The sequence below is a fragment of the Trematomus bernacchii genome, unplaced genomic scaffold (genome assembly GCF_902827165.1).
Source record: "Trematomus bernacchii unplaced genomic scaffold, fTreBer1.1, whole genome shotgun sequence".
Taxonomy (NCBI): Eukaryota; Metazoa; Chordata; class Actinopteri; order Perciformes; family Nototheniidae; genus Trematomus; species Trematomus bernacchii.
This window is the reverse complement of record NW_022987839.1, coordinates 4175086-4190174: the sequence shown is the minus strand read 5'-3', so window position 1 is coordinate 4190174 and position 15089 is coordinate 4175086. Positions and strand designations below refer to the sequence as shown.

The window sequence follows — 15089 nt, the reverse complement described above, 5'->3', positions numbered from 1 at the left end:
AGGCAAAGTGACGTCACCCCATTCAAAGTGAATGGGCAGAAGCGTTAGAAGATTTTTTAACGCTGCTGTGTGGACAGGCCGTAAATGTTAATGTTCTAATAGAGTACAATCATTACCTATACTATAATAAACCACTGTGCAGTGTTTTGCTGTTTTCAAACTTATGGATCAAGTACTTTAATTACAAGGATTCTCGGATAATGATTTGTTGCATTGCTTCCAGGAACAACATGTCAGCCCCTTGAATTCAACACGTTTTTTGGTTTCTTAGCGCCTACAGTGTATACTGAGAAGTCAAGAGAACATCACAATGCAGGACCTGCTCAACTTTAGATGATGGATTCTTGGATTTTTCAAAACAAATGTGTGGATAATTTAGTGACTAAAAGGAAAACGCAAAGTGAAATCTTGCTTCGGGGTCCCCTGAAAGAAGGAGGGCCCCAGAGCATTGTCCTGCTTTTAAATGCATGATTCAAAAGTTGTGTCTCTAGACCAGATGTGATGGAATGACTTTGTGGTCAACAAATCACAAACAATCTGAATCAAGGCCCCGACAATTCACGTTGTACTATCGCTGTTGTTCAATACACAAAGCAGCTGAACACGTTTGTCTTCTCGTGGGTTTTTATCATCTGAAGCACCACTGATGAGCATTTCCTGCATGAGCGACCTCAGGATGAATCAAATCTCCAACCTTGGCCATTAGTGCCATACTGTACTGATCGTGCCATAAAAGCAAACATAAAAGGTTGACCGACTCTGTTGCTCTAATTGGGTGGCGAGAAAAAAAAAATCCACTTCAATAAAAAGCGCTGAACACTCAAATGAAGATGATTAAAATGGCTTGACATGCCTTGTTTAAGAGCACAGTGGAGGTTCAGACAACAACAACGGCCAGCGATAAGAGTGTGTGTGTTCGTGTGTGTGTGTGTGTGTGGGCCTCATCCCAAAGCCCTCCAGTACCTGACAGATCTGATATCCTTATGTCGAAGCAGTCGTAATCTGAGGCGACACGCAACGGCAATTAAAAATAAATAAATAAAATAACCGGCCCAATTAGCGACCCACAATGATCCGATAATCTGCTAAAGCGACTACGGCGACTTCCCCATTCTCTCTCTCTGATGTGTGTGTTTGTGTGTGTGTGAGCATGGGAGTGAGAGGCCAACGAGGATACATCCTAACACAGAGCGTCGCCTGGCATTAAGACTGACACACGTCAATCTGGCTGATGTGTCAGACTGAATGAGGGAGAGAGAGTAGGGAGGCGGAGGGGACATGCAGAGGACTAAAATAGAAGGAAAGTTAAGATAGATGAGGGAAAGGAATGGTGGGGAGAAGAATGAGAAGAAGAAAAGATAATCAGGAGGGGAATTCAAGTAAGAGGGCAGAAGAAAGGGTTAGAGGGGTGGAGGAAGAGAGAAGGAAAGGAAACATCAATGGAAAGAGGACAGACGAAACACAGGAGGGAGGTGCAGAAGTGTAAATAAGGTCAGATGGTTGCGTGATAGAGAGAAGTTCAGGTGGAAGGAGGACAGCCGAGGGGTACAAGAGGAAGTGAAGAAGTAATCAAAGGAGGGGTGTAAATGAAAATACTTAGGAGTGCGAGACAACAGGAATTGTGGAGGAGGTAACAAGAGTGAAGGATGAGGAGATAATGATAGGAGGGAATGAGAGAAGGTAAAGAGAGGTATGGGGGGTAGGAGGAAAGCACAGTAGCAGATGTGTGTGGGGGCTCAGAGGAGGGACACATTAATAGAGGAAGAGAAGAAGAAAAAGGACACAGGATGATTCAGAAGCTACCGGAGGAATGCAGCACGGAAATGGAGGAAGAGTGAAGAAGAGTAGGAGGAACAGGGGAGTAGATGAGGAAGGAGAAAATACTTAGGGAAAAGAGGGATATTTGGAAGAGGGGAAATGAGTGGTAGAAAAGCTGGGTTTGCTGAGGAAGGAGTGGATGAGGGGGGTGTAGAATATTTTCGGGGGGAGCAAGAGGGAAGATGAGGAAAAAGGAGGGCAGCGAAGAGGAGATGGATGGGCAGAGAAGGTGTGGAGACAGATGGAAGCAAGAGGGGAAGGAAAGGGGAAATAAATGGTGGAGAAAGCACAAGGCGGGGAGAGGAACGCGCACGGCAGAGAACGATGGAGGAAAGACTGGAAGACAGAAAAGAATGGGGATTAAAGGAACAGGGTTAGGAAGCTCAGATTTACGTTTGGGAAGTGTTGGAGCAAAGGGAAAGCGAGAAGAGAAGATAGTGATAATCAGAATACATTTACAGGAAGAAGAGGGCAGAGGAGTGAAGGACAGTTGAAATGGAGGATGAGCAGGAGAAGAAAGCAGAAAGGAGCAGCAGGAGTCGAGGAGCAGAGATTTATGTGTGGAGAGGGTCTGCAGCCAGGCCTATTATAGATGGGACTCTCCTGGGAGCGCAGAGCCCCGGAGTTTTTCCAGGCATTTCCAACATATTTCACAGCCGGTCCGAGCAGCACGCTGCGATGCACAAAGCTCCGCCCCCGACAGAGTCCTCATCTCCCAGGATAAATAAAGTGGGCCTTTCTCGGCATGAGTATTCAATAATAGTGATAAAAGACCAGGAGTGACCCTTCTCAGCTTTTTTGGAAGAGGAGTAAGAAAAACCAAGCAGGCCATCCTCTCCAAGGAGAAGCTTTCAAAGAAATGCAAGCATAGAAGCAGCAAGAGCATGAAAGTGCCTGGCTTTTGTACGAGGAAAAATGTCAACAAAAAGGGCTGCGAGATCAAATAAGCTGAGTGTGGAGGTAGTTTATGTTTCTCTCCCTCTGCCTCCCTCTCTGTTTCTTTGTCTGCCTGGTTTCTCTCGCTCGCTCGCCGTCTGAGAGCCTCGTGTGTGGAGGTGAGAGAGAACAATTGAATGGGCCTCCCACATAAAATCCATTCAGAGACATCTTGAGGATTAAGAATGAGAAATTGTCCGGCGCTGTGAATTAAATCAATCTGATCCATTACAAGATCCCCATCACAAGGTTTCCCCTTTTTGTCTTTGGCCCTGGATTATGCATGCTGCTCAATATCGATGTGTGAGTGTGTGTGTGTGTGTGTGTGTGTGTGTGTGTGTGTGTGTGTGTGTGTGTGTGTGTGTGTGTGTGTGTGTGTGTGTGTGTGTGTGTGTGTGTGTGTGTGTGTGTGTGTGTGTGTGTGTGTGTGTGTGTGTGTGTCTGCACTTATCCCATATATTATGTAACACTGTAATGTGTCCCACAATTAAGTGATTGCTTGAGTGACTGTTAATCAAATATGACAATTGACTATTTTGGCTTTGTTTTGGACGCAATGCTTTCAGTGAAACGTTTTAATCAATGGACGTTACCCGTGCCACGTCACTGCACCATCATTAATATCGGGTCAGATTAGTAATATCGTTTTTTCTGGTATTCCATCAGGTGGTTTTTCATCTGATTCAAATAGTTGGCAGACAGATCATAGATGGAAAGCTCTTGTATGGCTTCTTCTACTTACTGTAGATATGTTTTAATGTTCTTTTGGGCTAATTTGATTGTTCGCAGGAAAACACAAAAGCCAGGTATTGTGTTGGTACTAAAATGAGGTAATATGGGCAGATAAACATATGTGTAATACAGAGTTGCCAACATGTTTTTTTTGTATCATTGTCAAGCTAACACACCACTTGATGGTTAAAGGGGACCTATACTAAGCTCATGTTCAGGTTCATATTACTATTTAGTGCCTCTACTGTGAAATGTTTACATGCTTTAATGTTCAGAAAGTGCTTCCATTTAGGCCAAAAAGCTGCATACTCATTTTAAACGTACATTATTAGTGCGTCATTACCCTCTTCACTACCTGATATGTGTGCTAACATGAGTAAAATACAAACATTCCTAGAGTTTCTTGAGGAGTGTTGACGTATACTATAGTTTGATACTGAACTATGTGAAGCCAGATATACGTATGTATTTCAATCCATTCCTTTCCTCTTCGTCTTAGCAGACACTTACTAATTCTATTAAGATGACATATCTTACTCAAGCTAAAGCTGCTGTTAAATGAAAAGTTTGTCATATATTTAATACGTTCTCTTCCAAAAAATCCAATGTGTGACGATTATAATCCTAATTTTTCACACGCTACAGACCCACTATCCACTGGCTCCACTTTCACTTAATTTAACATTTAGCGCCTTCCAATCTTTCCCACGGAGGCTTTCCCAAACTTATTTCCCTTATCAGAAACTGAACTTGTGTAACTAAATGATTTTATTGCGTGGGCTCCACGACCAACTTTTTCTTTTTTGAAGTCTCAATGTATCCCCATCCCCTTTATTTATATTCCTTTGGTGGATGTTAAACTGTGATAAAAGGAGCAGCAGCGATTTAAAGATGGAGATGGACAACATGATTAGATGATGAAAGCTGGTATCCATCACCACCCACTCTGTTTGCGTTTGCATCCTCCCTCTGTCTGTCTATCTGCTCCCCCTCTCTCCCCTCTTATGTTTTAATGTAAGTCGATAACTATCAGGAACTGATAACACCCCGGGCTCCGCTCGGCGTGGCGAGGCTCGATGAGGCGAGGAGAAGCGAGAGCAGGGTTTTGGAGGTGGTGGTGTGTGCAGGGGGTGGTGTGTGTGTGTGTGTGTAGGGGTGACACTATCTCCCCTCGGTGAAGCCTGATATGCCGGGTGCAGCGGAGATAAGCTCCCAGCGCTCAGGGAGACAGTGACGTCACGCTGCTCTCTCCTGTCCGTGACGGTGAATGAAGTTATAGCGTCACCGCTGGAGATCATGTCAGACTGAGATTTGTGTTGGAAAGGAAATGAGTGTGTTTTTTGATACACTGTAACTCTTTTTGTTTTTGGCATAGCTGCACCTTGCAGTGTGTGGTTGTTAATAAGCCTTTTTCACAGCAGGTTTTATTCACACAGGTGTAAATAATAATAACAACAACAATGGTGTGTCATATTTCAAGTGTCTGACAGTGTGACAGTGTGAATGTGAAATAACAGGATATTAAAAAAGAAGATGACAATACGTTTACCAAAAAACATGATGTCTGCAGAATGTGATGTTGGAAAGACATAAATACAGTACAGTCACAATATCAAGTCCATTTAGGTGAAAACACCAGGAACTTAAAAGGTCAATTATTAGATCAAAGGAATTGGTTTTAGGTTAAAGGGGCCCTATTATGCTTTTTCGGGGTTTCCCTTTCCTGTAGTGTGTTATGGTTTGTGAGCATGTACATGGTCTGCAAAGGCTAATATCCAAAGGCGTTTCTCTCCCTAGTGACATCACTATGTAAAACTCACGCTTCTATTGGCTAGCGCTCCAACACATTGTACGTCATAGGCCAAGATGCAGGACATCTCTTAGCGGTTGACCAATCACAACAGAGCCGGCCAGCTAACCAAATCAGAGCAGACTGGGCTCTGGTTTCAGACAGAGGGTGAAAAGAATGTGTGTGTGTGTGTGTCATGGAAAGAAAGTATCTATTTTTTAAGTACTTCAGGAAAATACTTCAATGTGTGTGTTTGTGTCGGTGAGGAAGAGTTGTCGTGGGAAGAAAGTGTGTGTCTATTTTGCGTTTGTGTGTGAACGAGGAAAAAGACAGAAAGCAAGTGTGCGTCTATTTTGTAAGTACTTCAAGAAACAAAAGACACTGTGTGTGTGTGTGTGTGTGTGTGTGTGTGTGTGTGTGTGTGTGTGTGTGTGTGTGTGTGTGTGTGCGTGCGTGTGTGTGTGTGTGTGTGTGTGTATGTTTGAGGTGGGAGGGGTTTTCTCTTCTTAGCTCAGAGAGACGAAGAAAGGGAGAGATTGTAGGTGTGTGTGTGCTTGTGTGTGTATCTGTGTGTGTGTGCTTGTGTATTTGTGTCTGTGTGTGTGTGCTAATCCACAATGTACGGCGAGGGCCAAAGGAAAATAAAAGAGTAGGTCTGCTCGCTTGTGATTGAGGCAAAGTGAGGAAGAGGGGGAGGGAGGGAGAAAAAGAGAGAGGAAGCGGGAGAAAAAGATAATTTCTTAGCTCTTCTTTTTAAATAAGTCTGTTTCTATAGCAACCATGCAACCAGCCTCTGGAGAGAGTGTGTGAGGGGAAAGTGGGGAGAGGAAGAGAGAGAGAGAGAGAGAAAGAGAGAGAGAGGTTACCATAGCAACGGAGGAAGAGGGAGAAAAAGGACTTGAAGAAACTTTTTTTTTTTTAAAAGAAAAAATTACATATAGGAAGGAAATGTGAGATAAGCAAAGTGAATTTACAGCACTGCAGCGGGTAAAGGGTGATTGGGCAGTGAGGGGCAGATTAAATTAAAAGATTTAATTAATTACTCATTACTCATTGGTGAAAGTCATTACATTACGTGGAAATGGGAGGAGATGCTTGGCACGGCCAGGGTTCAGGTTGTAAAGTCTTGTTTATTTTCTGCGTAAACAATGTGGGGTGACTGTCAGTGGGAGCGCCTCCAGACCTTCGATGGTTATTAAACCGTCCTGGTCACATATTCAGTTCAAATAATGAGCCGCCGTAAAAACAAATGGTTCCTCTTAAAATAAGTCAATAGTGAAAAGGGCTGTAGGAGCAGGTACATTTAATATAAGACTGGAGAATTATGGTGATTGAATACGTTCTGTAATTTACTGACATTGTCCAGTGCAGCGATGTTGATTCATGACATATTTGAGGCATTTTTTGTGTCGCTAGTTGTCATGGTTGAAGCTTCCTAGCCACCTACAGTATGATATTCCCATTCTTAGTTCCTCCACAAAGCTCTGATTGGTCAATTGTCTATGCATCTGGCACAAAACAGAGGTCTGGAACAAGGCTAACATTTTTCTGTGATATTTTATTCCCAAATGCAACCCACGTTCACTCTGATCATGTTTCAGCTCTGATTTCAACCCACACAATGCTTCCAATGATAGCCGAGGCTTTTGTCCTTTAAGTATTAAAACCTTAAGTATTTTCCTATTATGCTTTTGGGGTTTTCCCTCACCTGTTGTGTGTTATGGTTTGTGTACAGGTAAATGGTCTGCAAAGGCTAAAATCCCAAGTTCCCTCCAGAGGGAGTTTCTCTCCCTAGTCACATCACTATGTCACACTCATGCTTCTACCAGCTAACCAATCAGAGCAGACTTGGCTCTGGTTTCAGACAGATGGTGAAAAGTGTAGTAAACGAAAACAAGGTAATGTGATTTTATGAGCAGGAGGCATAGAGTTTGCAGATATTTACTGACAATTCAAAGCGCTCCTAGATTCTTAAAGGACGGTTTACCAACCTGCAGGTTTGAAAACAAGGAGACATACCTTATACACTTAACTCCATCACCTAGTAGGACGGCAACAGGGACCTTTACACCAAAGTAGTCGAGTATTACTGGGATTCATCATGTAGTTGTAATCCCCTACACTGCGAGTTTAGATATCAAATAGCCGTACTCCGCAGCCCTGTGAATAGGAGATAAAGACAGAGTGAGCAGGGTAATAAGGCTGTAGAGTATGGAGCCAGCAGAGAGGGAGACATATGAGCTCCAGTGATAATATTTGCTACGGCTGCAGCCTGATTGTCCATTCTCAGCTCTTGACCACACCTGACCTCCATCAGTGTGTGGAGAGGACGAGTGAGCAATGAGAAGCAGACGGGGAGACAGGGAGAGGGGGAGACGATTGATTGGGAGTCCCTGAGTTCAGACAGCTCCAACCACAGAGGCCTCCATCTGTTTCCCCCAAAGCACCGGAGCTACATGGTGATCCAGAATAAGAGTCGACACGGGTCGTGTGGGGGCAGAGTGCTCACATCTTTCATCCTACACACTGATGGTATAGAAACCGTGTGTGCACATATGAAATGTACAAGGCTTCATAACATAGTGGAGCTGCAGCACATAGTCAAGTGAGAGAACAAATCATTACCAACTATTTCGACAATAGAAGTAATTTTTCATTTTAAAATGGCTGTTTTAAGCTTCAGGCAAATTCCTTGTATGTGTAAACCTCTGTGTCAGATTATGATCATATTAAGAAATAAACTGAATATCTTTGGGTTTAAAAATGACAAACGAGACATTTAAAGACACCACCTTGGAGTGAAAGAAACTGATGGACATATTTTCTATTTTTTTGCATTTTATAGACAAACAATGATTAATTGATTAATCTAGAAAAGAACCACCATGGCTGAGAGTTGTAGCTCTTTACCTAAAGAACAAGTCCGTCTAGTTCGAGCCTTGATGTTTACTCTTCAGTTTAGGGAATATTATACGGTGAAGATGAGTTTAGACATAGAAGTCCACTTAAGGGAAAACATAAAGGGACCCTGGCACACAGGACAGTCATTTAAAAGGATGTTGCACAAAGCAGACAGATAGTAGAAGTAGTCATGCTACAGTAACATGGATGTGCTTGAAGACGATGAAATCGCTGGATCGTCGACGGGCGTCAGTGCTTGAAAATAGTACCAGCGTATGTTGATAGGGTGACATGAGTCTTCAGTGGTGATGTGGGTGTTGATGACGCTACAGGTGTGTGGGCTGACACACAAAAAAAAACTTAAAAAATAGATGTTCCTGTGTTGAGATGTGCGTCATTTGCTGTCAATGTGTGTTGCGCTCCATTCACTGAATGATTGAAAGCTCAAAAGACTTTGTTCTTTTAGTATATCTTTCTGCTTCTGGCACTGCTGCATATTGAATAGCATGCTTGGATAAGTCGCTTCACACTTCAAAGTATACATCGTGTACTTATGCTAATCCATGCATTCATTTTCCGTCTGTTTCTCCTGGTAAGAGCTGCACAGACAAAAGTTTGAGCAGAAAGGTGGAAGGTCCTTCTCCTCAGCAACGTCCTCTACTGTTGCTCTCTTTTCAGCTCTACTGGATGTGTGCTTGAAACACATTAACTGGCTTTTTATCATTTTGAAAGCACCTCGATATGTTCCACTTCAATTCTTAGTCACTCTATTGACCAGAAAATGAAGAGCTTTGCTTTATACCCCTACAAATTGATCTAAAATATTGAAATGACCACATGGGGTCAAGGATAGGATGCAGTCCCTGAACTTCAGTGAGACAATTTCAATAAATTGTTTTGCATTGTTTCACTTTCTGAGTCTCTATGCTTTTGATCATGGCAAGATGTGTTTGACCCCTACCAGTGGCGACTACAAATGGTTTTGAGTACTTTCAAATCAAATCAAATCAAATCAAGGTTTATTTATAGAGCACATTTAAAAGCGATTTTTGGTCGGGCCAAAGTGCTGAGATTTGAGATTGTTTATATGTCCTCGGACAGATATTATCACATTGATAGGACCGAAAATATGCAAGATGCAGTCACACAACTTGAGTGAAGCTGAGATCAATTGATGGCTTTGTTTGGAGAAGTGAGGTAGGGGCTTGGTAGAAAGTAGGGAAGGGGGTATTGCCCTACTTTTTACGCCCATGGCCTGGTTTGGCGTCTTGGCTGTAGTTTTTTGTTGACTGTGTTTTATTTTCTGGGCTGTACCTGCAGCTTTGTTGCTGTCATTGTGTCTTTAGCCATTAGCTAGGAATGTCTACTGTGCAGTGCATTGCAGAGCAACAATGTTAATCAGAAGTCATTCAAATGTGTGCATTTTGGAATTGTACAGTATATCTAATTTAGTCACCTACCTAACTAAATGCAGATCTTCTACTAGAATGTGCTTTCTTTTGTGAGTGTATTAATGCTACTCTTGTATATTTCCTCCTACCGACTCAAACTTCTTTTACTTTTTACCATCGTTTGTTGTGAGTTTTTGCAAAGCACCCTAGGAGCCCAATAAATTTTTTTCTTTTAAATGATAAAAAATGTAGTGTTCTTGCATCAAACTTTTCCCGACATACAGTAAAGAGCCTCCTCTGTAGAGTTCTTCTGTAAGTTGCTCGAGTGTGGGTGCATGACTTTTCAGACTTAAATTGAATCTGATTCTTTTACACTGAACTCTTTCGGCGCCTTTGCCTCCGTAAGATGCTGTTTTGTTAACAGCACAGAAACTATCTGGTAGATTTCTTCTGCTCACATAAAGTAAAGCGCTTTACAGCAGACAGAGCAGGGTGAAATTAATGGGGTTTGGAACAAAAGGTTTTGAGAAAGATTTCCTATTCCCCGTGCAATTATTTAATCCCTTGTAATTAGTCTCCTTGTTCGAAAAGGAATATACATTGAGTTGGGAGATAAAACTGCAGACAAAAACAACATGAATTTCTTTTGTGCAGCCTATACACATCACGTACTCTGGCTTTGAACAGCAGCCACATACAATCACTAATGATTTACATTTGTTATACTCAAATTCACAAGGATAATTATTTTTCAAGAGGACAACCGTTATAATTAGTCGTAAACATGGTCCAGTTTTTCTGCATAAATTAACCTTTTGGAATTAAGCTCCAGTGCATTCTGACATCTGACAGGAAAAGATGTTCATCACTTTCTCTTTCTGCTTTTATGGACAATCATTGTGTGGTGGATTCACCGCAGCAGATAATGAGGAGCACATAGTCATTTCAGATCTGGCTGAGCCCACACAGGACAGCTGTCTATTTTAAGCTATAGCTGCTGGCCAGCGAACCATTAGCCTGTTTTACACCGATAGCAAATAGCCATTAGGCGTAACTGCAAGCCAGTTAGCCAACAGCCATCTGCCGCACTCTGCAATTATGCCGCCTTAAAGTGCTGTTGGAAATATAGTAATTATGAGTTGAATGTGCATTAATGACCCGACACAATGGTAAATACGTCGGGGAAAGAGGGAATTTTCAATGATACCTGCGGTGGCAATCTGTGTTCTGAAGAGCATGCGAGCTATTTGAATACTGATGGAGTTTGAAATGATTTGATAAATAAAACTAAAAGCAAAGCTATACTGATGTGACCATTTCACTTTTTATAGTGTTGTGCAAAAGCATTTTAAAGCTACTCAAAGTTATATATCCATCTGAGCTCAGCTGCTCTTGATGAGCTTTGAAAGCGTTTGGCGCCAACTGGAGTAGCTTGTTAGCCATTAGCTGCTAGCTTTGTGTTTCCCATGATATTCTGTTCAATGAGCTCATTGAAACCGTGCTGCTACTACCAGCTCTCAGTGTGAATCCACAGGCTGTGTTTGGTGACTCTTTTTCTGGCAATAATCGTCATTGTAGTCAGGAGCACATTCAGGTCAAGCAACTTGACTCATTTGCCGCGAGCCTTTTTGCTTTCACAATGCTCTGATTAAGTGGTACAATAGTTGCAAATCTGCTGGCGTGTTTGCTGAAGAGTAATTACTAGCGTCTGATAAGCGTTCTGGGGAAGTTTCCCAGCTCCATGATTTCCACCGAGGCTTTATCTCAATTGAATGTGATTGTTTTTGCCGAATTGGCTCAGCCATGATCCTGGAATCTGGCCTTGTCTCACACACATGATAAGACAACAGATTGCCTTGTACGCCATCCAACCCAGAATAATGCCGCAAGCTGTAATAATTCACACCATCCGTCAGGGTTTTTCCACAACTACATGCCTTCCTCCTCGCAGAGATAAAACTGCAGCTCTCTGGCAAAGTCTGAGAATCATAAATGACATGGTGGAGGCACTAATTGGCCACATAGAAGCGAGCTCAGGCATCTCATAAACACATCACACAACGTAAACGCGGTGATGTAAATCAGTCTGGAGATGAAGTGCTCGGAGGTGGGAGATGGAGGGAGGGATGCTGGGATATGAAGAACCAGGTTTCCCACTTTCTTAATGTGCCTTTTGTGTTGTTTTCTGTGTGTGTGTGTGTGTGTGTGTGTGTGTGTGTGTGTGTGTGTGTGTGTGTGTGTCTGCCTCACTTCTCCTCTCTCAGGATCACTCCGTTTGTGTTACCATGGGGATGGCATGCTTCCTATATCTCTCCTGCTTAACCCCCCCCCCCCCCCTCTCCACACCACCTCCTCTCTTTCTCTCTCTCTCTCCTTAACTCACTGGTTTCAGTGTTACCATGGCGACACATGTCTGTCTCCTCCACCTGTTTCACGTGCTGCCCCGTCTCTCTGGGTCTCCGTCTGTCTGCGTGTCTTTCTGTGTGTCTGTTTGTCTGTCTGTCTGTCTGTCTGCTTCTCTGTTTGCCTGTCTGTCTGCTTCTCTGTCTGCCCTTGGTTTGCCTTTCTTTGTTTACACATTTTTTATTTGTTCTGTGATTTATGTATCTGCATGATTGTCCGTCCTTGTCTGTGTTCGCTTCCTATCCCACTCTTTAGGGTTAGGGTTGAATGTAGATGTTTAAAAAGACAATTTAGGAACCAGAATATGATGCAAGACATGTGCTTGTGAACTTCAGTTGGACAATTTCAAATGTACTAGTATTATATCGGTATTATATTGAGTCTGTGTTATTGTGGCAAAATGTCTTTCTGGACTCATCATCTGTCACAGAAAATACAACAAAGAAGCTGTTTTGACAGGTGGTTATTATATCTGTGGACTGATATTATCACAGTGATAGAGCCCCAATATGTAAAATAGACTCACAAAATTTGACAGGTGTGTAGTTGAGATCAAAATGAAGCCTTAGCTCGAATCAGGGGCGGACTGGGACTAAAAATCGGCCCGGGAAACTCGACCGGCCGACCGGCCCAACTCGGTACCGCTAGTCAATTGTCAACGGGGGGGGGGGGAGTTTGGGTGCTAGTGAATTGTCCGACCGGCCCACTTCGGTGCCGGCCCACCGGGAAAACTCCCGGTATTCCCAATGGCCAGTCCGCCCCTGGTTCGAATAGAGTTAAGGTCCAAGCAAGATTGAGAGGAAATGCATGATGGTTGTTCTCCCATGTTTGTCCCTGTCTGGGTTTACTTTCTGTCCCACTCTTTAGGGTTAGGGTTACATCTGTAAACACATTAAGATATAGACATGGTATTATAAGAGACCCTATTATGTTCGTTGGGGTTTCCCTTTCCTGTAGTGTGTTAGATTTTGTGGATGTAAATGGTCTGCAAAGGCCCTTCCAGAAGGAGTTTCTCTCCCACACACCTGCCTGAAACGTCTCCATTGGACACCTTTGTTTACTTCTGTAATATAGTGACATCACTCGGTAACACTCGCACTTGTATTGGCTAGCGTTCCAACCCATCTTACTGTACATCTAACGCCAGCTAACCAATCAGATTAGACTGGACTCTAAATTTAAATATGTACCTGAAAATGAGTATAATAGGGCCCCTTTAATTGAAAGAATGAAAGTAAGGTGGTGGAGGAAGGGCGTTGTGTGGCTGGTGTGATCCCTTCACAAATTGGTATCTAATTCATTTGTATTTTTTATTGTATTCAACCCCTAAAACCACCTCCACCACAATGCACCTCGCTTTCTCCCTCTCTCCTTAACTCGCTGGTTTCAGTGTTACCATGGCGACACATGTCTCTCTCCTCTACCTGTTTCCCATGCTGCCTCACTGGGTCTGCCGCCGGGTGTTGTGTGCCCTTGGCTTGCCTTTCTTTTTGTTTACTCTGTGTTTATTTGTTTTGTGTTTTATGTATCTGCATGATTGTCTGTCTGGTGGTTCTCCTGTTTCTGTGTTTGCTTTCTGTCCCACTCTCTTTTTCTCTTCCTCCCGGCTGACTGGCTGTCTGGCCACCAGGCTTTTCCACCTCTAATCCCTCCTCTCCTCTTTCAGCTCTGCTGCTCTGTTGTTCCCCCTCCAACATCAACCTCTCTCCCCCCTGCTTTCCCCCCCTTGTTCACCCCCTGAGTGGACTGTTTGTTCCCTACATCAAAACGGTATCCATTGAATGTCACTGGGAACTCACAGTAAAAAAAAAAAAAAAAATAGGGAGGGATTTAGGTAATTTTCGCAGACGGCAGCTGTTGCTATGGCGACACAACTTTTGGATTTGCTGTGGAGAACGAGGGATGAATAGAGGGATAGAAAAAAAGGGATAGGATATTTGTGAGGATATAAAAATAAGCAGGGAGGGGGGGGACAAACAGAAAGAGAGACATGTCTTTTGATTTGGTGTTACTGTCGTTTTCAGCAGCTATTCTGCTCATTTTCAGGTTCATATGTGTATTTAGTGTCTCTACTGGGACATGTCTCCACGCTTTAATGTTCAAAAAGGTCTTTATTTTTCTCATACTGCCTGTGCTGCAGCACCTCTTGTCCCCCTCTGTCTGAAACCAGAGCCCAGTCTGCTCTGATTGGTTAGCTGTGATTGGTCGACAGCTGTACGATGTGTTGGAGTGCTAGCCAATAGAAACGTGAGTGTTTGTTATTGATGTCACTTTGTTCCAGAAGTAAACAAAGGAGTCCAATGAAGGGAACTTTGGGACTTTAGCCTTTGCAGACCATTTACATGCACACAAACCTATATAACACACCACAGATAAGGGAGAAAGCATAATAGGGCCCCTTTAATCTAAAATACGGTGAGAAAGCATTAACTGAAATTCAAAGTCCCTTCAGTATCAAAAACCTATTACCCTGTATGATAATCTTTGTTTGGCTCAATAAGACCACCTTTTCTTGCTTTTCTTTTAAATCCGACATCATTCGTTTATATGTCACGCTGTCAATCACCATGTCACCAATCTTACTTTTGAGATAAAACCCGCCATTTGCCTGTAGAAAACCACTTAATAGATCTCTCAGTGGTCCACTCTGACCTTGCTTTGTTCTGCCTCTCCTGCAGTTTTAACCAAAACAATAGATCATCATGTTTGTAATGAAAAAAGTCCACCAGCCAGTAAACTAAAGGGAATCCATATGCAGTCATCATCCCTTATACATCGTCTTCTTCCTCTTTGGATCTGTACGTTACGTTTCAAAATGTCCCTCAAAATGGTAGAAATTTCATTCTGGATTGATCCCCCCTCCCGCCTGCGTGCTAATGCATTTAGAAAAACCACTTTATTATAATGCGCATTTGAATATTCATAGTAGGCAGGCAGGGGGGTGATGGAGGAGACTGGAGCCTTTGGGTATTGATGTAGAGCTGTGGAATTAGCTGTGAAACCGCTATTGATTCAAGCTGTGAGGACTGGAATATGAAACACGAAGGGGGGGGGGGGGGGGGGGGGGGGAAAGGGCAAAAGACCTTATCAATGAACTTGGAGAGCAAAAAGGAGAGAGT

At 43.0% G+C, this 15089-nt stretch overlaps 1 protein-coding gene across 1 annotated transcript in view; it reads left to right on the top strand.

The window, feature by feature from the left end:
- The first annotated feature begins 2000 nt into the window (after nt 1-2000).
- kirrel1b (kirre like nephrin family adhesion molecule 1b) overlaps nt 2001-15089 on the top strand; it is a 76144-nt gene continuing 63055 nt past the window's right edge. The window contains 2 exon segments of the mRNA XM_034152806.1: nt 2001-2047; nt 7593-7807. Coding sequence (XP_034008697.1) covers nt 2001-2047; nt 7593-7807 — 262 coding nt within the window.